The sequence below is a fragment of the Brienomyrus brachyistius genome, chromosome 9, assembly GCF_023856365.1.
Source record: "Brienomyrus brachyistius isolate T26 chromosome 9, BBRACH_0.4, whole genome shotgun sequence".
Lineage (NCBI taxonomy): Eukaryota > Metazoa > Chordata > Actinopteri > Osteoglossiformes > Mormyridae > Brienomyrus > Brienomyrus brachyistius.
In genome coordinates this window covers 22,423,293-22,449,156 of record NC_064541.1, presented here as the reverse complement: position 1 = coordinate 22,449,156, position 25,864 = coordinate 22,423,293, and the positions used below count along the sequence as shown (strand labels likewise).

The 25,864-nt window shown below is 46.6% G+C and overlaps 3 protein-coding genes and 1 non-coding gene across 5 annotated transcripts; all 4 read left to right on the top strand.

Annotated features, from left to right (window-relative positions):
- On the top strand, positions 1–15,365 carry ncapd2 (non-SMC condensin I complex, subunit D2). 2 transcript variants are annotated; one of them, XM_049024909.1, is made up of 32 exons: positions 1–251; positions 898–1,014; positions 1,210–1,285; positions 1,416–1,474; positions 1,562–1,737; positions 2,284–2,429; positions 2,705–2,832; positions 2,944–3,067; positions 3,241–3,388; positions 3,603–3,800; positions 3,887–4,021; positions 4,112–4,199; positions 4,368–4,560; positions 4,647–4,765; positions 4,895–5,110; positions 5,223–5,397; positions 5,548–5,632; positions 5,719–5,855; positions 6,020–6,152; positions 6,240–6,318; positions 6,399–6,593; positions 8,793–8,938; positions 9,248–9,359; positions 9,477–9,600; positions 9,740–9,895; positions 10,874–11,051; positions 13,633–13,727; positions 13,840–13,920; positions 14,105–14,288; positions 14,497–14,659; positions 14,743–14,871; positions 14,959–15,365. In XM_049024909.1, exons 2-32 carry the CDS (start codon positions 900–902, stop codon positions 15,039–15,041), a joined length of 4,176 nt encoding a protein of 1,391 aa, XP_048880866.1. In that variant the 5' UTR covers positions 1–251; positions 898–899; the 3' UTR covers positions 15,042–15,365. The 2 variants fall into 2 exon arrangements, with proteins under 2 accessions (XP_048880866.1, XP_048880867.1); XM_049024910.1 differs by lacking the exons at positions 1–251; positions 898–1,014 and having other exon boundaries at positions 1,629–1,737.
- LOC125749966 (small nucleolar RNA U85) lies at positions 1,867–2,187 on the top strand. Its single transcript, XR_007400244.1, has one exon. It is a non-coding gene; the product is annotated as a small nucleolar RNA U85 (small nucleolar RNA).
- A 2,358-nt stretch (positions 15,366–17,723) lies between the features above and the next one.
- wu:fj39g12 (C-type natriuretic peptide-like) lies at positions 17,724–19,811 on the top strand. The gene is made up of 3 exons (XM_049027101.1): positions 17,724–18,035; positions 18,464–18,621; positions 18,839–19,811. Exons 2-3 carry the CDS (start codon positions 18,526–18,528, stop codon positions 19,133–19,135), a joined length of 393 nt encoding a protein of 130 aa, XP_048883058.1. The 5' UTR covers positions 17,724–18,035; positions 18,464–18,525; the 3' UTR covers positions 19,136–19,811.
- A 2,010-nt stretch (positions 19,812–21,821) lies between these two features.
- gapdh (glyceraldehyde-3-phosphate dehydrogenase) lies at positions 21,822–25,864 on the top strand. The gene is made up of 12 exons (XM_049026002.1): positions 21,822–21,932; positions 22,585–22,630; positions 23,843–23,942; positions 24,043–24,149; positions 24,229–24,319; positions 24,394–24,509; positions 24,613–24,694; positions 24,777–24,928; positions 25,020–25,098; positions 25,176–25,259; positions 25,414–25,511; positions 25,613–25,864. The coding sequence occupies exons 2-12, from the start codon at positions 22,608–22,610 to the stop codon at positions 25,680–25,682; spliced, it is 1,002 nt and encodes a 333-aa protein (XP_048881959.1). The 5' UTR covers positions 21,822–21,932; positions 22,585–22,607; the 3' UTR covers positions 25,683–25,864.

Genomic DNA, 25,864 nt, shown 5'->3' with positions numbered 1-25,864 from the left:
ATTCACCTCAAGTAATTCTTATCTCAGAAGCAACCGCCATTTTGGCTTAGCGCGGCCGTGTGACATGTGCGTGGTAAATGGCCTCCGGTTTACGTCCTTTCGGAAGCAGCGTGATGACGCATTTCCTTTGGCGCCAACGGGGTAGAATTCAAAACCTGTGCGGCAAACCGTTGCCAGTATAGTGGCTGCTGATGTGCTGTATGGGAGTACTTATTGCACTGTTTGTAGCTGTCCCTTTAACACAAATACAGGTAAGTATTCCTTATTTCACTTTTTAAACAAATTTTAAACAAAACAAAGAGGAAAAGAATAATATACATTGTATATGCATGTTTTGATAACTTGGGTAGTGTCTGAAATATACTGAACATCAGCTAAATGGCGATTTACTCAGTTTGAGAAATGGTGGTAACTTTTGTTCAGATGTGTTTGTTGGTAACGGCGAAGGCATTTTGTTTTGAACTATATTCCAAAGTGCTTTTGTGTAAGTAGCTAGCTTGTTAGTTAACCCAGGACATTTACTTTTCGGTATCAAATACTTTGCTTTTTTGTTGCTTTAAGCTTTTACATTATTTTAAGACGTTCCGTGTGGTTGACGTTCATTCTTCGCTTGCTAGATTGGCAAATAACAATGGGAAGTGGGTTTGAACAGGCTTGGTAACGTGTTTCCGATTAGTGTAAACCAGCTGTTATCCTGTGTCATTTGCTGAATTGTAAATGCGAATAGAAATGTTTTTAAATTTAAAAATAAGTTTTGTTTTTCTTTTGTTCATTATTGTAGCAGTTGCGGGGCTGGCTCTGGATTATGGTTCTCTGCTCAGTCTCACTACATTGATGCGATTGTCGGAACAACGTGATTTGCTGTAAAACAACCATGTCTTCCTCTCATTGTGGTAGCGATGTGGGACTTCGCGGTGCCAGTGTGTGTGCGTGATTTGGTGAAGACCGGGGGTGTTGATCAATATGTGGTTCAGGACGTTCTCTCCCCCAAACAGCTGCCTTCCCACTTAAACAGTGAGTACCTCCAATGCCTGCATAGACATGTCCAATCCACGGATCTCCTTACAATCGAACTTTTAAGCCTTTTAAACCGGCCAAGTGTTTCCCGTGTATGGTAAACTTTATCCACGTCCCAATTCCTCAAGGAAGGGATGGGGATTTCTCTGCTGTGTTGGTCTTTACCTGTATGCACCTCAACCTCTCCTTCAGGTTTTAAGACTGCAATGAGGACCCAGGGTCCACTGTGTATCCTGGAGCATTTTGATACACTGTACAGCGTCTTGCAGTAAGTACTTAAGTTTGTATGCCCATAAACAGAACAGGAAAACGTCATATGTCGAATAAGGTCATATGTAGCTTTCTGTAGGACTGTTACATGGAAAGTATATGCCGTTAACCGTGCTTTTCTCTTTCAGGCACTTCCAGGCAGTAGATTTGGCTGTTAAAGAAGACGCATTAGAGTTGCTCATACAAGGTTAGTCCACGAATGCATTCTGCCTGTTCCTTTTGTTTCATGTAATGGTATATCAACATCACACTTCTTTTTGACTTCTTTTACCAGTGGTGAGCGGTCTCTCGGTGTCCCTCCCATCCCTCCTCCTCTCTACCTCTCTGTCTGCTGTGGACAGGAAGCAGCATCTCAATGCAGTGAAGATGGGTGTGTTCCTGCTCTGCAAGCTTACAGAGTGCCTGGAGAGCGACTCTTGCAGGCAGAGTATTGTCACTGCACCAAGCAAGGTATTCTGTTCCCTGAAGTGTTTAGAGCATTTCTTATGTTTCATTGTTCAGTGAATTCCTTAGTGTGCTGTTACCTGTCGTGCCACTTAGGTCACTGGTGGTGGTCTTGTTGCTGATGCTTACTTTGTTGTCCAGTGATGAAACCAAGGCGAATGCGAGCTAATTGGTAGGGTATGGGTGCATCAGTCTCCTGATTTGATGGGTAATCTTGGCAGGGTAGTAGAGCTTGGCTTCTCTGCTGTAAGGGCCCACCCATAATAAATTGGCTTCTCTCCTCGGATCCCTTATCGGAAATTAAGGTTGGGGAGGAGGATGGAGCCAACAGTGTGTGTGTGTGTGTGTGTGTGTGTGTGTGTGTGTGTGTGTGTGTGTGTGTGTCAGGAGGCAGAGGACACCCTGCCCTCAATATGCCCATTGGCTATGAGCGACATCTTTGGTAATCTGAGGACAACTTGCGACTCGCTGCGGGTCTCGGATATTGGTTTACCCATTGCATCGGTTGTATTTACTCCTGTTACTGACCATGTTGGATTTCGACACCTACAGGGCAACAAAAAGGGCCGGGCTGGCAGTGAATCTCAGATGCACTGGGATGCGGAGAGGGAAACAGTACTCCAGGTTCTCATCCAGCTACTACAGCTGGACATCAGGTCTCTGTGGAGCCTGTCTCTGGTGGAGGAGGAGTTTGTCAGGTCCGTCTCAAGATCCAGCCTGTTGTTTTTTTTGGGGGGGGGGGTGTATCTGTCCTGTAAAGAATAATTCAGACCCATTCTGCTGAAATACTATAGATGTAGTAGTTTTTTGTATATTCAATTTTTTTAGATTATTGTATAGTCTTTTATTACTCCAGTATTGTCCATTTTGCTGCTGTAACAATGTACATTTCCCATTTGTGAGATAAATAAAGGTTAACTTATCATGACAATTGTTGCCCGGTGGTCTGAGTTGGGTTTTGTCTTGTCAATAGTTGTGTGACATGTTGTTGCTACAAACTTCTTGAGAACCCCACCATCAGCCTTGTGAGGAGCAAGGCCAGCCGTGATGCCATCATCCATCTCTTGGGGGTGCTCATCAAGAAATACAACCACATGCTAGGTGTGCAGCCTGTTACTCTGCCTGCTGTTCTCCTTCATGCGTGGATCGTTAGGCATTAAAGGGAGGTGCCCACTGGTAACGGTTTCTGACCCAGTGACTGCCATCCTCCAGGTGCCAGTGTGAAGGTCATCCAGTTGCTGCAACACTTTGAGCAGCTGTCCACCGTGTGCGCGCAGGCGGTCTCTGTGTGGAGCATGGAGTACGGTGTCAAGGCTGTCGTCGGGGAAGTCATGAGGTCTGTGTGCTATTAAATGAAAGGGCAGTCATCTTGTAACTGCATATCATGGACTGCATCGTTGGGGTGGTAGTGTAGGACTCACTCTGGATGAGATGCAAATTTTGCAATGTTTCCCTGATCTATCCTGCCTTGTTCACGTGGGTCACCCCAATGTCACCCTCCTGCTGCAGGGAGATCGGTCAGAAGCCCTCTGAGGAGCTCAGCAGGGAGGGTTCAGGCGTCAAGGCCTTCTCCTCCTTCCTGTCGGAGCTCAGTGCGCTAGTGCCTGAAGCCATGATCCCCAACATCAGTGTACTTCTCGCTCATCTGGAAGGAGAGGTGAGGCTGTCCCTGTGCTAGGAGATTTCGGAACTGAGCTCTCATTTATAAAAGTGTTTTATTTAACACTTTTTATTTTGGTATCTGTTTTATTGCCAGTATACCATATTCTCAACAGCATACTGAGGTATCTTGTAAGAGTGACTGCAGAGTTGTCCTAATTTAGCTGTTTCATTGGTTCGTTTTCCCTTCTTCCTCCCCTGACCAATGGCAGAGCCCCAGCATGCGTGTGGCTGTGTGTGAGGTGCTCGGGGAAGTGCTGGTTCGGGTGCTCAGTGGTGATGGGCTGGACGACTCTGGGCGGGCCGACAGGGACCGTTTCCTGGACACCCTACAAGAGCACCTGCACGACACACACTCCCACGTCAGGTCCCGTGTACTGCAGGTCTACACGCGCATCGTCAACAGCAAGGTGGGTGGGTGGCTAGGCTTGAGCCAGGCTTTCCCTGAGTCATCGACTGGCCTGCAGGTGTTCATGGTTACTGCCTTGTCTTTCAGGCTCTACCCCTTACCAGGTACACAGAGGTCATGAGCTTGACAGTGTGTCGGCTGATGGACAAGTCAGTCAACGCGTGCAAGAGTGCCATCCAGCTGCTGGCTGCCTTCATTGCTCATAACCCCTACAGCTGTAAGGTACAAAGAATGCTTTGTCAAGCCACATTGTTGTGAAGATGGTTAGTTTTATTAAAATTTGGAAACTGGCATCTCTGAATTTCCATGCAGCTGAGCAGCGCTGATCTGAAAAAACCCCTGGAGAAGGAGACTGCTAAACTGGCAGAGCTCCGGCAGAAGGCTGCCACCAAAGTCCCTGGTAAGTGCTCCTCCCCCACACCCTTACCCCATCACTATGCCTTTGTCTTGTGTCTCTGCCTCCTTATTGGCACGTAATCCTGGCAGGTCATTGGCCACGTGCTGCATTGCTGTAAGGACCCACATACTGTGCGTTTTTGTGATGTGCCCGACTCATCACCTTCTACAGTGGCTGTCATCGAAGCCTCTGAGCTGTGGGAGGCCATGGAGCCTGAGCTGCTGCAGACGGTGCAGGCTGAGCTGGAGGCCTGCGGTCAGGATGGGGAGGGGGACGATGAGGTCGACTGGAAGGGGGACATGAAGGAAACTGACCAGGCCACTGCTGTGAGCGTCGCTCAGCTTCTCAGAGACAACAAGTACAGGTGTGTGGGGTGTCTGCGTCACGCTTGGTGTGTGTGCATGCTCCTGCCCGCTGGACGGTCCTCTCATGTATGCCATTGTCCCACAGACAGGCCGTACGACTCTGTGTCCGAGCCAATGGCACCTTCCCTGATTCTCAGCTCTTCTGCGGCGTCTCCCCCCTCACTGTGGAGTCAGTTGTTGATACACTGGGTCTGATCTTCAAGGGTAATGAGACTGCCCCTGCCTCTCAGGCTTTCAACTCGCACAGCACTGGGCCTCTGATGTCCGATGGTGGGTTGTTCCGTCCTCTTCGCCACTAACCTTCCACCTGAATTTCTTTTTCATTGACATTAGGTCCAGTGCAAGCTCAGTCTGATGCCGAGGAGGTGCAGGTCTCCAATCAGGCGGAAGAGGCAGCAGAGCTGAGCCACAGAGATGAGGTGGAAGAGAGTGTGCTGAAGAAGCAGGAGATGCTGGTTCAGTACCTGAGAGACACAGAGAGCTTTGTCCTCCAGGTGGAGAAGGCCATAGCACTCATTAACACCATGCTGTACTGGAAGACCACCAGTGGTAGGCCTTCTGATGCTGTTTCTGTGATTTGGAGGGTAACTTGTATTTCATGAAAGCTTTTGCAGAGCTTTCTGTTGTGTGATGCCTTCTCCTGTGTCTGTGTGGGCTGTAGTGGTCCAGGAGGCGGTGCAGTTCTGCGTGACGGTGTGTGAGTTTGGTGTGGCCGACTCGCTGTCCGGCGTGCGGAAGATGCTACCACTGGTGTGGTCCTCAGACCAGGCCGTGAAGGATGCTGTGGTCCAGGCATACAAGAGACTCTACCTTAATCCTCAGGGGGACACCACACGGTCAGTGCCCTGCCCAATTGCTCTACTGTATCACGTGGCAATGTACTGCAGTGCTGGTGAACCTTTTGTCGTGATTATGCTTGGCACCAGAGCTGAACTGGTTTGGTAACTGTCTAATTGACACGGCCCTAAACCCCCCCTGCCTTACAGGGCCAAGGCGCAAACTCTGGTGAATAGCCTGTCAGAGCTGATGGTGGATGCTTCACTGGGGACCATCCAGTGCCTGGAGGAGATAGTGAGAGGCCTTTTAAGCTACTCTGCTTGGTGCTGTCCCTCGATACAGCGCAGTGTGGCGTGATGCTCGCTCCCTGTGACCCATAGGTGCAGGAGTTCTTCAGCAGCAGCTCCAGCCTGCAGACCAGTGTGGTGCAGCTCCTATGGGAGAGATTCACTGGGAAGCTGGAGAGCCGCAGCCTACAGCGGCGCGCCGCCGTCCTGTTACTGGGAATGGCCGCACGGTGAGGGGCTTGGACACTGCCGTCTCCAGGAAGCTGGAAAACGCAGTCTGGTCATTAACTAGGCTGCAACTTCTCCTTTCTATGAGTGAAGCAAATATTTTGCCATCTTTGTTAATCTGTGTCCAATGTTAACGTGCTACTCCTGTTTTCGTGGGGAGTGTTAGGGCAGAGAGGGAGGTAGTGCTCAGTAACCTGGATACGTTGTGCTCCGTGGCTCTTGGGGAGACGGTGGCTGAGGATTACCTCCTGGCCAGAGATACTGTCCTCACCATCTGCAGCATCACTGATCACAACAGGGTAAAGGCCTGCCGTCCTCCTCTTCTCTTTACCACCCCATTCCTGCTCGCTGTCTGCTAACTCAATCGGAAAATTTTTGCCCCACAGCCAAATAAAGGTGCCCCCCCATTCAGGCTACCCCAAGACCACCAACTCTTCACCTGCCTCACCCAAGCCATAGCTAAAGGTACCTGCTGTCGATCTTGACCCGTTTAGGTTCTGTGATCCGTTTAGCCCTGCTTTGATCCTGAGTGCGTGTTGCCCCAGGCGTGTTGCTGACCGACCCCTACTGGCATACCTTCATGGAGCAGGCCATCCGAGTCCTCTACTTCTTGGCTGAGTCCCCTGACCAGCTCTGCTCCCGGCTCCTCCAGCAATGCTCACGTCTGCTGCTGGATCAGATTGCCAAGGGTGGTGAGGGCAGCAAAGAGGCTGTCCAGTCACAGGTTGAGACTGAGCAGGGTAAGTCAATCATCACACTGCCATTTTTTTGGCTTTAGGTTTTAATTTGACATCAGCACTCCAAAAAGACACTGTTTAATGTCTTAAAGACACATTTTTTAGAATAGAAAACAACTTGTGTAGTCCCATAAAGTTTTTTTTTTTTTTGTTTTCGCATCTGCTGAAGTACCTTAAGTTCTCTAAGTGTCTAATAATGGTATAATGCTGTAAAAACAATGTGTTGTTTTTAACGCAAACCGTGTTGATTTTAACACATTTGTATGTCCAGTTAAGTACAACACAATTCATGTCAGTTTTGCAATAGGCAGTGTGACACATTTTGAGCAGTGAGCTGTCAGTTTTTACTGTTTTATTTACAAATGGTCTGTCTTCCAAATTTATTTAAAGCATGAGCACACCTTGTCATGTAGCACCTCATGTACATTGACTATATGTAGAGTTGCTCTTGTATAACTTAAATCTGTAGTCCAAGATGCAAGATTTCTTGTGGATCAAGGGGTGCGGGGGTGGTGGTGGTACTACTGGGGGGGGGGCACACACAATCATTGTTATAAGGCCAATCCATCCAAATCTAATTAGGCAGAATACATTTTTGCTTATTGGTCAAACGACAAAATTTGGTGTCTTTAAGGGATAGACTGTGTGCAGTTTCAAAACCAAAGTGTATGTGACAGTCGAACTTAGCGTGAGTGTCTCCCGGTGTGACTACCTTTTCACATGTGAACCCCATTTATCTATCTGGTAAAAGCACCACGGCATGGATACATTTTTCTTACCACTCGTTACTTTACCATTATGAAAGACGTGATCTTGCAGCTGATATCAATGTGGTGAATAAAGGGGATGAAGTCCCCCCCTCTTTTCTCGAACACTGTCCTCTGTTTTACATTCACACTGGAGCCTGTGGAGAAAGTCACACAGTGTTAGTAGGTGACCTGAGGATTGGTTAGGGGGTCGACTCCTGTTTTGCTCCCGTTTCCATTGGACTCTACCGGTAAAATGGCGCCATAAGTGTGTGTGTATAAGCAAGTGAGGAGGGAGACGCGTTGTTGCCCACCGAGTCATGAGTGATTGCTAAATAACATAATGTAGGCTATTAGTGCCACTAACCCAGAATGTGCACAAGGCTGAAATCGGGCTTCCCGAGCACGTTCTTACGGCACCCTGTACGACTAATCGCAGTCCAGCAATTAGGCTGCCATACTAGAAACAAAACAGGAGAAATTTTCAATTCACAAACGTTTTTAATCACAACAGCTATTTACAGTGGTTGAGAGCATAACATAAACCTCAGGAGGGGGAAAGGCTAAAATAACAAACCAGCCAAGATTAGCTATTCGGAGTGGAACTACCTTGCCTAAAAACACACAAACAAGTTAACAAAGTGCCCTCACTCCATAACTAACCAAAAACAGAAAAGCTCACTCAAACAAAGATGGCAGCAATCCCCCAAAAGGGCCTAATTACAAAAATGAAAGAAAAAAATTAAGATAAACATTGCTTATCGCACATCCTACTCCAAACTAGGCCATATAACCTCAACCAACCTCCAGTCTGCAATCTGGACAAAACAACCACAGCAAACAACCAATCAACAGTGAGAGGATTGACTCTGTATCAGGAACAGGAGCAGCCAGGCTTTTATCCCCAACAAGGGATTGGGCAGACAATCGGGCAACCTGATTATCCAATCAGGCAGACAATGACGACCAACCTGCAGTGCAATGTGATTGGATAAATATTTAAGGCTTTGTGTGTTTCATACTAGGGTAGCTTTTTTTAGTTTTAACACAATGAATAACGCTGTATAATCAAGAAGGCCTAGGGAATTCTAAACGTTCTGATTCTTGTCTTTTAATGGGCGCCCGACATCATGTAGCACCAGTGCTCCAAACCACCTTAAATTTGCACTACCTTTCACTGCCATTCAAAGTGGAATCGACAGAAACCAACAAGTTCATGCCTGTTTGGAGATCTCTAAAAACCAAAAGCACCAAAGTCTGAAAGAGCAGCCAGCTTTACTGGCTGGGTGCGGAATCACTGAATTACTGTGGGGTTCTTTCCCCTAAAGAAGCCCAAAGTGGCATTGCTTAGATTAAGAGTGACTGACATACCGTGGCACCCCTGCCTAAGGCGTGATTTGAATATTCCCTTGTATTATAACAACCTCCCCCACCCCCACATTTTTTTTTCCTTCAGTCAACTGCGTCTCCCTGGCCCAGCTGCTCTCCCTCTGTGGCTGTGTGGCCTTCTGGCAGGTGTCGTACCTAGAGCGCAGCATCAGTACAGAGCTGCGCAGGAGGAGAGGAGAGAAGGAGGACAAGGGCCCTTCTGCCAAAGCCAAGGTGAGCTGCTGTCCGCTGGCACCTTTACAGCACCTGAGTGCCCCTAAGACCTCTTCATTGTTTAGAACGACAGACAACAGGTGGACTAGCCTTTGGTAGGTATACCTAATATGACTTGTATAAATCAGGCTTCTAGTGTTTTGTGTCTGGTGAGCATCCTGCATAGTAACTCGAGTTATGAACTAGCGCTTCACCGCTGGCTCTAGACCTCAAGCCAGTAAACTATAACTAACAGCCACTCACTTTCTGCCATAGTTTTGGTCTAGTTTTGGCTTTGTTTTATTTTTGCTGAAATGTACATTCCTGCAGCAAGCATCCAATGACAGCTGCATAGAGGAGGAGCTGGGATTGGTGGGTGCCTCAGCCGAGGACACGGAGGCAGAGCTTATCCGCAGGATCTGCGAGACGGAGCTGCTGGCTGGTGAGAGCGAGTCCCCACCTGGTGCTTCCCAGGCAGTCCTGCGTGGTCTTGTGGCTTCCTCTCCCATACCCTACTCTGCATGACTGACACCGCTTAACACGCTGCTCTCTCGCCCAGAGGAGAACCTGTTGGTGGCCTTCCTGCCTCTCCTGGTGAGGGTGTGCAGTTCCCCAGGGCACTACTCACACCCCCAGCTTTCGGTGGCCGCCTGTCTCGCCCTAGCGCAGTTCATGATGATCAGGTGACTGCTTCTCTGCAGAAGTGCTCTGGCTGCCCTAAACACATCACATGATCAGTGCTGGTGTACCTGCCCTTTTGGGGAGGGCATATCCCCCCTCATTATGACCTCCATGCCCCCCCCCCCCCCTTCAATTTCACAGCCCTTCTGTGTGTGAGGAGAACATCCGGCTACTCTTCACGGTGCTGGAGAAGTCCTCCCTCCCTGTTGTCAGAGCCAACACCATAATCGCCCTGGGAGACCTCACAGTCCGCTTCCCGAACATCCTTGAACCCTGGACACAGAACTTGTATGCCAGGTAACAGCCCCACCTACAACACCCCCTGGCAAGCTGCAAGGTGGTCAGCAGCTTTTATTTCCGGAGGGTGGGAGCCGACCCTATGGCTGGACAGCCAGCTGCTGTGCTGCCTTTTATGGTAGGTGCCTGATGGGGCTACGAGTTCTCGGCAGGCACCTGTTTGTAAATGTAGTGTCATGGACAGGATGGGTCTGTTTGGCCTTGTGAATCTGGTGTAGGAGATGTTAAACATACACATGTTTATTGTTCTGCCCATGAGCATGGAAACGAGCTGGACCTGACCGGTCAAAATCGATGTTTGGATTGTGCCTTTATACAGCCTGACTGTCGTTATCCTGAAAGGCTCTGACATGGACCCTGGGGGCTTATCAAAAGCACAGCAGTAATCGAGTGACACTCAGGCTCTCCAGGCTGTCTGGCTAGTTGCAGTATGGCATCTTTGTCATCCTTGCACCTCTCAGAAGAGGAGTTGCCATTAGGAAGCGCTTCTCTCTGCCTGCGCACTGTGTTGCACCGTTAAATAAACTCCTTGAATAATTTTTTCCCTTTTTCTGAAAGAACTAAAGGATGTGGTCCAGAGTAAATTACTGGACCAAGCTGCTCATTATGCTTCTCCTTCTCAGACCCCTGGCCTGTGTGACGCAACCATGGTAACAGGCCTGCACATTGTGCACCACTGCGTTTCAGTTAGTCCCTGAAATGACCCATTCCACAGAGCCATTCTGTCTGTGGAGAAAGCTGTCAGTCTGAGGCTACCTCCCCCCGGCGGCAGCGAATGACATCCAAGGAAGGGGGGTGGAATTGAGGCCCGATTTTTAAATATGTGGGAAGTGACTTTTCATTATTCTAGTGTCTCCCTTGCATAGTAACTCTAGTTGGTTTCTCTGTTGGTCCTTCAATGAACTGTCTGTGTTGGGAACACTCTGGGGGGGGGGGGGTGTAAGGCTCGTGACCATAGTGTGACACTCCTTGTGGCAGGCTCAGCGACGACAGCCCGGCAGTACGGCAGACTGCTGTCACCGTGCTGACACAGCTGGTGCTGAAGGACGTGCTGAAGGTGAAGGGGCAGGTGAGCGAGGTGGCCCTGCTGCTCATCGATCCCCAGCGGCACATCACCAGCCTGGCCCTCAACTTCTTCAATGAGCTCGCCACCAAGGTACGGAGCCGCCTCATCCCGACTGTGAGCTTTATGCTGGAGTTGCCCCAGAAATCGGCACATGCCTGTGCGTACAGTAAACACGCAGTGTAAACCTGCTGCTGGAAGGTGACGCAAAGCCAAACGTGAATATCCGAGTGACCAGCTGAACCATGAATGTTATCATGCAGCGGCGTCCTAAACCAAACAGATGGGCTCTTCCTTGATTCTATACTTTGGTCATTCCCCTGTTGGGCAAGCTTCAGCAGTACCTTCAACGCACTGATGGAGTCTGCAGCCCCACGCGATAACTCTGTACCGCAGAAAAGTAAACAGTCGTTAATCACGACCCAGGAGTGTTTGTTGCAGGAGACAAAGTTCTGGAAAGGCTGTGTTTTTCTTTGGTTTAATTGCGATTTAGTTATTTTTCCTAAAAATAAACATTATGGTTTCGGCAGTTCACTTAAGCATTGACGACTGCGGAGTAGCCTGCAGGCTGCAAGCTATATCCTGACGCCTGTTTAGGATGCCAAACTTAATTAAAGGAGAAAATAATTCCCCAGCATTTAGTGCCACATCAGTCTCAAAGACTTTTAATGTCCCAAAACAAAGAGATCTGCAAAAGGGTGAATGGCACGGGCCTCTTGTTGCCTGGCATATCCAATAATAACAATAATTATATGACATAATAGGCTAGTAGTATGTTTTACATTTTCAAGAATGATCGGAATAGAACGTATTTATGTTTGGAAGTCAGTGGTGTGTCAGTGTCTCATTTGCTAATAGTAGTTAAGTCAGAAAACAGTGGAGAAAACCCATAGTTTAAAGGAGCCAAAATTTCAAAGCTCAAGATTCAGGACAGTGGCTCCAGTGTCGCAGGTGCTGTGAGAGCTTATGCTCCGTTAAAAAAAAAATAACGGCAGTTTGAGTCCGTTTTCCTGCTGTTAACAGAGGAATGGCAATGGGAAGCTGCTCTAAATTTCCTGTATTTTGGGTCGGGATCTCGAGATTTTCCAGCCTGCTTTTTAAAATAAGTTTGGGCTATTTGTAAACGTAGGCTACATAAATAGTCCGTAAAGCCATATTTTATTTGCTGTGTATTACTAAACCATTGTTTAAATAAATTTGCACTGAAAACTTGATGTTTCATCATTTATAGCCAATTATTGACAATGGTAGTCTTGCCTTAGCTTGAGTTATTGTTGCAATTATTTAAATGTAATTCAACCAGGGGCTTAGCGGATAATGGACAACATAGCATTGAAAATTTTATGCATGGCCAAGGTGGTATGGGCCCGCAACACGGAGCATTTGTTTAAAAAAAAAAATCGGTCTTTCTTTTTGCTTTAATCTATGCTGACGTTCCACCGCTCTTCCTCTGAGCTGCTCCACTCTTTCAAGTTGCCCGTGTTGTCACCCCTTTTTTTAATGCTGTGATGTCGAGATTGCTCACCTCACACCAATGAGTGAAGTTCAGCTGTGTCACATAACACTCTCTCATCCTGCAATCACTTTTGTCCTGTGACTGTTCAGTTTTCCTCTGCTCCAAATACCTAGTCAAGTGTAATGGTCAAGTGTTTTAAGGTGGAAACTAGTATACTATGAAGCCATGTGTATTAAACATTTAATTGAATTTCATTGAAACTTTGTAGTGTGACTTAATTCGTGGTGATCAAGCTAATTTGTTGGCCCGAAAAAAGCAAGACTCATCAATATCTTCACCAATCCATACCTGTTAAATCGGATATCGCCATATGTGATTTTTTTATATATATATTTTTTGGCAGTATTGAAGCTGAACATGCTTCATGCTGCCACTCAGTTTCTTTGCCGCACAGTGACTTCCGCCTGCTGTGTATTTTATGCTATTAACAACCAGTAGCACAGCGATATACAAGACTTCTGGGGAAAAAAAGTTTTGTAAGAAGTTCTGAAGGGTGGAAGTACCGTTTAGCAGAAAATCCCAATAAACAAAGCACATGCAATTGTTTGGGACGTTGCAAGTAATATGAAAAAAGCAATGGATGATTTGGGAATCATTGGCTTGGGTTGTTCTGCACGCTCGCTAAAGCTTGATATACGGAGACTGCTGGCGCTGTTCCCGGTGGGAGACATTTTAAGCATTCGCCACTTCCGTATACTTCACTTGTTATTCAAATTTTTTTAGCATACATTAATTTTTTTTTTTCCATTTATATTTACTTTGTTTAAAACAATTACAGGATAAATACATTAAAATATTAAAGTAAAGAGACCTCTTGTATTGGAATCTGTATCCTAATCGGATTGGAACCGAAAAAATGTGAATCTGCCTATCCCTACATAAGTAGAAAAATCTTAATGACTTATACTTAATGGTCATCTCTATGGCTTTGATCAGACTGAGGTTTTCAGCGACTCTCTGCTAAAAGTGGAACAGCCTCTGAATGTATATTACTTGTTCTGCTTTCAAATGCCTGTGATTTACATTTGTGACATGCACGCTATAAAAAGTGTTCATAAATTTGATCGTGGATCATGTGAATGCGCTCATGCCATTCGTGATTCCAGTGCCTTTGGGACTGTGCCCCTCTGTGCCCACGTCGCATGTCTGGCTTTGCAGGACAATGCCATCTACAACATTCTGCCGGACATCATCAGCCGCTTGTCAGACCCGCAGCGTGGCATGAACGAGGAAGACTTCAACACCATTATGAAGTGAGTGAGCGGGCCCCCAGCAGTGCCTTCATGCTCCCCTCCTGACACACAGTGGCCCGGACTGAGCAGGCTGCATCTCCACTATACCACCCCCCCCCCCCCCCCCATGCAGGCAGATCTTCTCCTACATCACCAAGGAGAAGCAGACCGAGAGCCTGGTGGATAAGCTGTGCCAGAGATTCAGGACAGCAAGGTGAGCGGCCAATCGTGCTCACGCCGCAGGAGACGGGAAAAGTCCCGCCCTCTGCTGGTCGTGACTGAGCTCCTCTCTGTCGCCCACCCTGGAGCCCTGTCAGAAGAGGCTTCCGGAACCTGTTTGTTTTGAAACCTGTGCCACTGAGTGTGTGTGTGCTCCTCTTCCCCTATGTCCCCCTCAGGACAGAGAGGCAGTGGTGTGACCTGGCCGTGTCTCTCTCGCTGCTCAACATGTGTGAGCGTGGCTTCAAGCGTCTGCAGGAATGCTGGGAATGCTACAGCGACAAGCTTTCCGAGCCTGGCGTATACCAGCCCCTGTTGGCCATCGCAGCCCGCCTGCGCCGGGGGGCCAAGCCCCAGCTCAAGGTCAGTGCTGTAGGAGAGGTTTGCTGGTTCCATTGGAGCTTGCTAGTGAGCTCCAATAGCTTTTTGTGTGAAGTATCACGTGCTGGCCTGTTGCAGCTCGCTCACCAAGATGTGCTCATGGATGACTCATGCAGTGCCAGGGAGGAAAGTTTTAACCTCCCCTCCCCCCTTCTGCCCACCCGCTACACGTTCCTGCCCCCCCCCCCAGACCCAGGTGGAGGACTTTGAGAAGAAACTCACAGCGGTGCACACGCGCGGCCTGGAGAATGTGGAGAGCGGTGAGGCAGACGGCCGCTCTGAGGTCGGGGAGACCCAACCAGCCCCTTTCACACCCCAGGCCGTGTGCAAGAAGAGCCACAAGCCCACAAGAGGTAGGAGTGCTGGCCTGCCACCTTCCGGTGTAAGCGCTGTAGCCGGCCTCTGAAGCTCCCTGAGCTGTGTCTGACATTCTCAGGCAAAGGGAAAGCCGGCCAGAACACCAGCGACTTCGCGACCCCCAGGGCCCGGCGGCGAGTTCCCAAGAAGGTCCACATCTCCTTCAGCAGCGACGAGGAGGAGGAGGAGGAAGGGGAAGATGAAGATGGTGAGGCTCTGCCGGCTCTCGTGTGCCATTCCGGGTCTGCCCTAACCACCCCTTCGTGTGTCACTCTGGAAGCTTCTCTCCCCCCAGGGGCCATGCTGGCTGAGAGTGAGACTCCTAAGGTGACCACGCCCATCTCCCGCTCCTCCCGACGGTCTCGCCTCAGGCACTGATGCTTCAGCACTCTTGTCAGTCTTATTTTATTACTGTTTTTATCTTCTATAACATTTTTGAATGTCTTGTGCAGTGATTTCTGTGTTTTTCCTCCCCGTACTAAAGTTGTAATTATGTGATTTGAACTTATTCTGTTTAAACCAATAGAACAGCGAGTCAGATATTCCTCCTCTCATATGTATACCCCACCGTTCTTCATATTATTCCATACGGCACCGCAAGGAAGTGTCTTGAAACGGGCTTTTGTTGCTCTGCTGAACATTGTCTGCTCTCAGTAAAACACGTTATTGCCTTGTTCAAAATAAATGGTCAATTTTAAAACACCCTTTGGTCATGTGCTTATGAATTCATCTCACCGTATGACAAATACCTGTCACACTGCATCTGCTGCCTTTGATGTTTGTAATTTCTCTCTTACTCTGCGGTCATGGTGCCACTGGGGATGAGGTTGTGGTCTTCCATGCTTATTTGGTTGGCGGTGGGGATGTGTACAGGGGCTGTGGATGTTACAGAATCAATGATAAACCAGAATGAAAAACCGTAAAGCTCATAGCTTTCCCTATTTGTGTTTGAAAGTGCCTGGAGTTCCTAGAAGATGTTTAGTCTCCCTGAACGACCCTTGCTGAGCTGATCATGATCAGCTTCTATGGGGAACTGATCCAATAACCTGCCACCTCATCCAAGTTCCTTGGCAACTCTCTCCTCAGGCAACAGCAGCTCTGGATTGGATGTACATTCCCAGGAATGTCTGTTTGGACAGGGATGACCTCATAGTGGCCGGATTTATTTCTTCTCCGTGTAACTCATTAATTCTTCCTCGTTAGCTCCCTTCGTATTTGGACAGTGAGGCGAGACTTGGCTCCTTCTCGTTTCATACTCTTACATGCTGGCTACTGACAGTACAGATGTATGGGGGGGGGGTAGAATCCACCTTATTATAGCCCACGCATTATATGCTCACTAATTATTTTCTTTGTATTGGGGAGAACTCATAATTAAGCAGTAAGATGAGGATTTGTTTGCAAATGAGTTCTTATTTGAATGCTTTAGCTGTTCATTGTCTCCATTCTTAAATTCATCTACATTCTCTCCTACCTTTCCGCCCACCCATGCATGCACATCATTCCGCTATACCTCCCTATCTTGCTGTGCCCCCCCCCCCCCCCCCCAGCCATTGGTATCTCCTCCTCCTCACTCGCTCTGCCTCGGCATTTTATTGCAGTGTACTTGCCACCACCACCACCACCCCCCCCCCATCTTTTGTTAATCTGCTCTCGCCCACTCATCCTTCCCACTCCCTTGCGCTCCCTCCGTCTCATAAATGACAGCAAGCATGGCGAAGGCCAATTATTTGCTCTCCTGTCTTTGTGAACAAGTTATATAAAAAAAAAATAATAAAATTGAAAAATGTCTACTTTTCTGTCTGTTGTCGTTTGACCAGCGATCGGCTGAAGGATCGCCCGCTGTTGTCGCCAAATGTTTCCCGCACACCACCAGAGTCGAGAGTCAGTACGATCTCACGTTGTGTCCCAGCAATGTCAGGAGCTGTCACTGTAAAACCTCTCGTTAGGCTGCTCAGAGAATCGGGGAGATGGTCCACTGTAGCACAAACAGAGCTCGTGCCAAGTGCGCAATTATAAAAATGCCCGTTTCTTTGTGCATGACATTTACCCAACTTTTTTTTTTTTTTTTTTTTCTTACAAACACGACATTGGCAATATGTCCAGCCGGCATGTGTGACATCTCCACCGATAGTTGGTGTTTGTGTTGGACGCCGTGTGCGGAGAGCAGTGCTGGGACGGCATGAAGGCAGTGGGCGCTGGGACAGCAGATGGCCCTGACAGACTGTAACTCACCAGGAGGAGTGTGGATGGGCCGTACAGACGGTGCCAATAGTTAAAATTAAAGGAAAAACTAGATGGTGTTTAGCTAGTTTTGTTACAAGCGGTGTGAAGCTAGCAATTGTCGCTCTGACACGTCGAGCCTTTGAAGCAGGACCAGACGGGTCGCCATCTTTACTGCGTAACCATTAGGCTCAGAGTCGTCGTCGGAGCTTGCCAGATGCCGCTTTCAAGTGTATCATGAATCCGCCGCTGGGTATCTCAAGCAAGTCTTGCCACGCCTGTCTCAAAATTGTCTCAATGTTACCAGATCACTGGTGAAAAAAAAAAAAACTACTTCCTGTAATTGTTCAATATGTGCAGTGCTTGTGCCCCAGGAAGCATGACGCCAGAACCGTTGTGTTGCTTGGCAGCCTGCACCGTTTGTGCACCTTCTGGAGACGGATGGCGAAAAGGGAGCGAAGAGCGATGTAGCGGTATTGGGTGGTGGGGTGACCTAGGCGTGAATGACATGATGCCGACCTCCAGGGGTGTCGGAGGGTCATGTACACCCTGGCAGATTCAGGGAGCCTCTCCGCCAACCTTCGGCAAAATCTAGTGAAGGGGACCCCTCACTCTCGCTAGATAAATGATGTGTGGGATGTGAGTTTCTTTAGACTGAAAGTGCCAACCCAAGGGGGGTCCAAGGTGACATTTCATGAGTTGTTCTGGCCAAGCCCTGACCCTGGTGGGTGTCTGTGCCCATCTTATGATGTCATGTTCTGGGAAACGCCACAGCCACCTGTGACTGCTGGCCCCTCTGGCCGTGTGGCACATCGTACCCAGCTGCGGCAGCATCCCTTTGTGCAGAAAGCAGAGTGTGTGGGGGCCGGACGGCGGGGAGGGGGGCGATCAGCTGCTATATACACGGGCTCCCTCCCTCAGAGTGAACACAGACACGGAGCTAACTGCACAGAAAGTGAACCGAAACCCACGGAACATTTACACCATCGCCGAAGGAGAGGTTTTCAGTGGGTGCCAAGAGTGTGTGAGGCAGCGAGATAGAGAGAGAGAGAGAGAGAGAAGGAGGAAGGAGGCATGGAATACAGCCTGTGAAACACAGAGACAACAGCTGCCAGATCGCGGATTCTCAGGGGAACATAACGAGGGAAGGTGAGTGGCTCTGTAGGTACACCGTGGGTGACAGGTAAGGAGCTGGGAGGGGACACCGGCTGGGGAAATGTCAGGCATGAACGATTCACACTACACCCCAGTCAGAAAACATTCTCTCACTAACATAGAGCTTATAGATGTCCACGTAATAGTGGTTTGTTCATCTGAATGAATTATTTTTTTAGAACTAATATCAGCCGTGCCAAATGAATTTTTTTGCAATAATTACCGGTGGGAATATGATTTTATAGCTTATAGATGTCCACGTAATAGTTATTTGTTCATGTAAATGAATTATTTTTCTATAACTAATATCCGCAGTGCCAAATGAATTTTTTTTGCAATAATTACTGGTGGGAATATGATTTTATGTTAGTTTCTGTGACAGTCTGGGTCACTGGGATTGTTATGCTGTAAATGTCTTTCAGTTGTACAGAGAGACCCGCTATTTTCTGGCATCCCCCTGCCCCCCCCACGGTCCTGGTCCAGCATGTCCTCAGCCTTCATCCTCGCAGTCCTGCTCCTTGCAGTTCCTGCGCAGCACGCAGAGAGTCGTGCTCTTCACGACCCCAGTGATGCAATGCAGGCACGTAGATGGGCAGCATACCGCATGTTTTGACATACGGGAGGACCCCAATATGTTAGGCAAAAAGCATTAATATATAACAGCCACAGGAGATTAAAGCACTGCTCACTGAAATGTGATTTTCATAATTGTGATTATGGTTGTCTTTGGTATTTATATGTACTGCATGAGTATCGTCCATTTATTGACTCTCTTTCCCCCTTTTTATACCATTTAGTTTATGGAAAAGTTTCTTGCACACTACAGTGACCTCATGACCCTTGACGACCTTGAGAATATAGGGAGCAGTCCAATGGAAGAGCCACAGCTCTTCGATTCAGGGTTAGAGGTCACAGAGTACCCTAAATGGATCGAAATTCCCGCTGAAAATGATAACGCTTGGATCCACCTCCTCCGGCGAGCTATAGCCAGTCAGAAAAGGGCCCCGCCAGACAGGGCAAAGAGGGGCTGGAACCGGGGCTGTTTCGGCTTGAAGCTGGATCGCATCGGCTCCCTGAGCGGCCTGGGCTGCTAGCAACTGACCGAGGTGAGATTCTGCCTTCGGGAGCTGCAGTGAGAATGCAGGCAGCATGGGGAATGAGGGGCAGTCTGTGTTCAGTGTCGTTATTTACGTGGCCAATACTGGATCAAGGCTGAGCAGATATACTCCTGGGACAGAGAAAAGGTCAGGAGGCAGACTCTGTGTGTCACAACGTAATCATACTAATAACTGTTAAAATATCTGTATTTCTGTAATGTAGTGGACACTATCTGTAATTTTTTTGCATATTTTTATTTTGGCTTAAATGATATATAAAAATACTTCATGTTTCCTAAATTATTGCTGTTAAATTTGTTTTATGTAAATTGCAGTAATTCTGTATTGCTATTACAGATAGCTGTCGTTCATCATTGTACATGAAAGTATATTCCATTCACATTAAAAATCTTTTGAATCTTGAAAGATAGTTTACTTATTTGTTTACATTCGCTGCTGAAAAAGTCACTTAAACATTGTGTCATTTGGTATGTTAATGTAAAAGCAGTTACGTTTGCTTGGAAAAATGAACAGTAAAGAACAAGACTGAACTGAGGTTTACCAGTATATGCTGTCATACATGTAAAGGTTTCTCTTTTATGTAATAAATAAAGCTCTCTTTGAACGTTTGTCATCAGTTGAATGCCTGTAAATTAAAGTTTGTTCAATGAAAGTATAGAAATCTGAGCTCATTACTTTGTAAATTCACCCCTCACAATAAGCCATTAACACCTTAGGAGTGGTTCATTCAGAGCAAATCGTTTCACAGCTGCGGGCTCCAGGTTCAAATCTGGTCCCAGCTCAGTCTGCATGTGGAGTTTTTAATGTTCTCCAGGTGCCTGCTTGAGCACGACAGCTGAAATACCAGTATTTAGTTGAACTGGTATCTCTTAAATGCCCATTGTGTGTGTGTGAGTGTGTGAGAGAGAGAGAGATATGCCCTGCGATAGACAATTCTCATCTCCCGACTCGCGCCCTGTGCTACCCTATGCTGCCTGGTACAGGTTTCCAGGCTCTTGATAATCATTGCCAAGGAATGCGGTTGAAAGATGGATGTATGGATGGACAAATGAATGGAATTCTGACAAAAGATCACAAAGAATGTTTTATCCATGGGAAGATTATATGGCATATTGTTCAGATTTGTTCACATATAGAATCAAATCCTTACATTTTAAATGTATTATCTTGGAAAGAAGACATAAAATGTGAAAAAAACAGCACTGCTGCTAACTTTAGTTAATAATATTTCTCGAAAAACCTACATTTGGTAGTCATCGGTTTAAAGACTTCTATCTTTAAAATAATCTAATAGTAAAAAAGGACAAATTGAAAACAAACAAATTGAAAAGATTAACGACCAATCAGTAAAAGTGAAATTGTCATATGCTACATGCATGGAACGGAGGATTTTGGGAATATAGGAATCAGCCCTGAGCACCCACTGACATGGTTTAAAAAGGTTGTCTGAGTTACTTTTAGTTTGACCTTTACTTCACCTCGGAAAGCTTATGCAGGGCATCCGGGGAATGAGGGGGGGGCATCTTAGAAGTTACACCAGTGAACAGCATAACAGTTACAGAGCTGTAATAGTTACAGAAAAGACGCTTCGCAATTCCATTACAACGTCACCAGAATCAATTGGGTTGCAATCCTTCACTTCTACAAGTTAAGTACAACTGGATGCACGATTCACTGAGCAACCCCTAACAGATTTTTGATATACTTCATTAAATGACAGCGCAAGTTGTGGCCGTGCCTGTTCTGATTCAGGCTGATTCTGGCCACTAGCACACCAGAAATAGGGGGACAGCAAGAGGGTGAAAACGGGGTCATGGTCCTTCTGTTAAATGTCACCCCCTAAAAGACCGAGATGTGATCCTTCTCGCTGTCCGTGCACTGCTGGGGAGAAGGTCAGACACTTGCCTGCCTACTTCTCCAAATCTTTTTACATGCACCCCGTGTTCTTTGGTACTCAATATTTAAGCAATCTTACCAACACTACATTTTTCATTATTCAGTTTAATTTACATAAAACACGTTACTGACATACATTTACAGAGTAAAACGTTTAAAGTTAACGAGGGACAACATAATTAGGTTAGGTCTGCAGCCAATTAGAAGACGTTTATCTGAAAATTTAACTACAGAGTAAACCCATTTTCACCCATACTTAAAATTACCTTACAAAACCTGTCATTCGTGTATCTATTAATATTTAAGTATTTTTTAAACGGCGAGAAATAAATCCAACAGATTAAAAAACCTGGCCAATCACTTCGTTCCTTCATATTTCGCTAATCTTTTCCCCCATAATTCAACTAACAAACACACATTGGATTACATGTACTATTATACCCTACCTGTGAAATGCATAAACCTCTTATTTTCTTTTATTTAACATTACAGCGAGCTTTAATAAAAACGAATAAAATATCCATCCGAGCAAAAGAAGGTTGCAAAAGTTTGCTTTGTACGTGTAACTGAACCGTGCCATATGAAGGATTTGATTTGTATTAAATGAAACGTATATTAAACTATACATCATATAACGATATGCAAAAATAAATACTATGTTAAACTAAACACGATCATTATACGACTGCACCGTAAAGAAAAGATTAGCAGACCGTCAGGAGCGACAGCCTGGGTTTCTTCCCTCCCCCATCATGGCGATGACCTTGACATTACGAGCCCGTGGTGTCAGGAGGCGTGTCCCAGCAGCCTAATAAAGATGCCAGCTCGGCCAGATCCGGTCTACTCACATTGCAGGACTGCAGGCGCTTCTTGATCGGTAAAATATAGCATTTAATTGTGTCAGTCTTATTGTAAGTCTGAACCTTAACGCTAGAAACTTTCATTATGTATTTCTAATGCCATACATTTGTTGCCATTTTTAAAATACGGATATTTTAAAGCTAAAATGTAACTATTTGAGGTTGTGATTGCCATATTATATATATATATATATATATATATATATATATATGTGTGTGTATATATATTATAATATGTTTTTAGAAGTAGATCGTTATGCGATCTTTCAATGGGGCTTTCAATGGCGACGTTACGCAGTTGCGTTTCTCTCGAGTGTTTGTTTTGCGTTTGGTTGCTCGAGGATCGCCTTTAATAAGCTAATGCATAGTGTGATTGTTATATGCGAATTAATTTGTTGGAGCAGTTGCCTAATTTAGCTTTGCGAAATCAGGTTGCGCGATTTATATCTCAACAAGGGAAGTTTCTCCGTATAGAGTTATTGCTGCTGTGTGATGGATCAGCATATCTCTTAATAGATTATCTGTATTAGCATGAACCTGTTTGCATGCGTGAGACTTTAAACGTGTTAGTATGGATTCAGAGCCATGTGCTTACCTACTTAACTTTGCCTTGTGAGGTATCGGTCCTCTCCCTATGAAGGAGGAAATGACTAATGTGTATCTTTTCAGAGCACTAGACCAAACCCGACAAAATGGTGAAAGTTGGAGTTAACGGGTAAGTTGCCGACGACGAATTGCACTAACACTGCACAGGCGACTGAAGTTCTTATCGATTGCCTGGTGAATTTTAGAAATATCACAGGATAAGGTTAAATGTCAGAGGAAATACATGGGCATGTCCCCACCCATCATGCGCTGGGAAGCTGCGAGAGGCTTGAGGACGTGACTAGCCGCCACACATCTTTTATGCATCGCTTCCCTCTTCGTCTGAGATCACGTTTCTTTCTCTAATTTTATCCTGCCAGCCTTTCAAGCTGGCCTTATTGTTTTGCTTGTTATGGCGCTGTTAAATGTCGAACACAGAAGTGGATGGTTTTTTATTTTTTATTTTTTCCCCCTCTCCCTCCTTTCCCCTACTTGCGGTGGTTTGACCTTCTATACCTAAAGCTTAAGTGGTCACAAGGAGTGATGAATGTCCCCTTTTCTCCTGATTGTCAATTAGTTGCTGAATTAAAATCTGCCCCAGGCTTTTTTTATTTTTTTTTTATTTTCTGGACTACAGTGTATTTCTTCTGTGCAGGCTAAGGATGTTCTAGGTTTTAATTTGCAACACATAATGTCCCAAAAGCACTTGCTGCTTGTTTTGTTGAACTTTGGGCTCTGAAATGGAGCCACACATTGACCTTTGCTCTTCTGTGAGCTCTAGTTTGTCGAGGGTAGTGCGTCACTTTCTTTTTGCGTCAGCATTGTAGTAGCTCATCTCACCTTGTCAGTCTGGGGCAACAGTTAAGGATGACAAATTCTGTTTTAATTGTGACCTTCTATTAAAGCTCTCGGAAACAAGTAAGCGTAACCGCTTTTCTGAAAGGATGCGGCCAAACTTGATGCCCAGTTGGCATTCAGAGTCCAGTCTCTTGTGAAAGGAGTGCTGTATTTAGTATGCCAGTGCAGTGGAAACAGTTCCCCACACGATTATGCAGTCGTTCCAGTAGTCTGTGCTGTCTTGGGTTTTGTATGACTGGTCCTTTGGGTATTCAGCCATGTTGGCTGATTCTGATTGTCGGAGCTCTTGTGCCATCTAGTGGTTGAATATGAGAACCCTGAAATTTATGCGTCTTCCCTTGATCTTGCCTATTATAGGTTCAGTGGGGTTTTTGAACATAAGGGGTGGCTGCTTGTTTTTGACTTGACTGATCTGTTGGGTAAGGGAAGCAAATGTTTGCTCAAATCTAATCTAGTGTCCATATTCATTGGATTTTGATTGCAGATTTGGTCGTATTGGCCGCCTGGTAACCCGTGCTGCTTTCCAGTCTGGAAAGGTCGAGATTGTGGCCATCAATGACCCCTTCATTGACCTGGACTACATGGTGAAGCTGGAATCCTACTGAGCTTATGTCTTGTACTATGACTCATTAGATGCATATCTGTTACTGTGACATAATCCTCTGCCTGTCCTCCACTCTGCAGGTGTACATGTTCAAATATGACTCTACGCATGGGAACTTCAAAGGAGAAGTGAAAGCTGAGGGTGGCAAGCTCTACATCTCTGGAAAGGCGATCGCTGTGTTCCACGAGTGAGTGTCTGGTTTGCCTGTCGATAGCCTGGTGTTTGCTGGCTTTTGGGTGGATGAATCACCTTGCATATCATTTCAGGCGTGACCCTGCAAATATTAAATGGGGTGAGGCCGGGGCAGAATACGTTGTGGAGTCCACAGGAGTCTTTACCACCACAGAGAAGGCATCTGTAAGTGTCAGTCTCTCATGAGTAGTCTGCACTCTCTCTCCTGAGCAAATCCCGAACAGCCTGTCTTTTTGTAGGCTCACCTGAAGGGAGGTGCCAAGAGGGTCATCATCTCAGCCCCCAGTGCTGACGCCCCCATGTTTGTGATGGGTGTCAATCATGAGAAGTACGACAACTCCCTCAAGGTCGTCAGGTAACCCCTCCCCTCTCTGTACAAATGGTTTGCTGTGAACTTGTTGCACACTTGGACTGATCACAGTACATGAGCATTAAGGTTGACGCTCTCTCTCCAACAGCAATGCCTCCTGCACAACAAACTGCCTGGCCCCGCTAGCCAAGGTCATCAATGACACTTTCACAATCGTTGAAGGGCTCATGGTGAGGGTCGGCTTCAGACTCGAGGCTTTACTGAGGTGTAGGGGTTATGCTTTCCTAAGTGCACTGACTCGCCTTTTCGCAGAGCACAGTGCACGCTATCACAGCCACTCAGAAGACCGTGGATGGGCCCTCTGGCAAGCTGTGGAGAGATGGCCGAGGTGCTGGCCAGAACATCATTCCAGCATCTACTGGGGCTGCCAAAGCTGTGGGCAAGGTCATCCCTGAGCTGAACGGGTTGGTACCAGTACCGAGTAGCCTTTTTGCAGCCTTAGATTTCACAAAATGAATTATGTATGTCGACGTTGACATTCTGTACGTGTCACAGGAAGCTGACGGGTATGGCGTTCCGTGTACCTACCCCCAACGTGTCGGTGGTTGACCTTACAGTGCGTCTGGAGAAGCCGGTAGGTCAAGGTTCTTTTTAAAAAAAAATTTTTTTTTTTTTAAGGATTTGTGTTTAGCTTGCCTTTTCTCCCCTCAGGCCAAATATGATGACATCAAGAAGGCAGTTAAGGCTGCCTCTGAGGGACCCATGAAGGGCATTCTGGGATACACAGAGGATCAGGTGTGTAGGGGTGTGAATGCTGATGGGCAAGTAGAACATGGTCTTTTAACCAATGCATTGCCATGTTATATTTTTTGGTGCTGCACCAGTAAAACACCCAGTTGTGAAGATGAGCCTTAAGATTTTAGTGATTCCTAATAGATTCCTGTTCCAGGTGGTGTCCACTGACTTCAATGGGGACAGCCGTTCTTCCATCTTTGATGCCGGTGCTGGTATTGCGCTCAATGACCACTTCGTCAAGCTGGTCTCATGGTATGTGAGACGCATCTTAACGGCTTGGTCCTGTCTGGCATTTAGTGTCTTGATGGCTAGTAATTTGTTTAACTTTGTATTTTTTGTTTTGGTCTTTGCAGGTATGATAATGAGTTTGGCTACAGCAACCGTGTCATTGACCTCATGGCTCACATGGCTTCCAAGGAGTAGAACCTTATCGGTCACATGGCCTTTCCCTCCATCTGGATGACTTGCAATGTGGTCAGCAAAAACAAAGACCAAATACTTTTTGTACCAATGCTGTCCCTACAGTGTGAGGCTAACCGGAACAGTGACAGTATCAGTCTGCTGTGTTTAATCCTGCAGAATAAAATTGCTTCAATTCCCTCAAA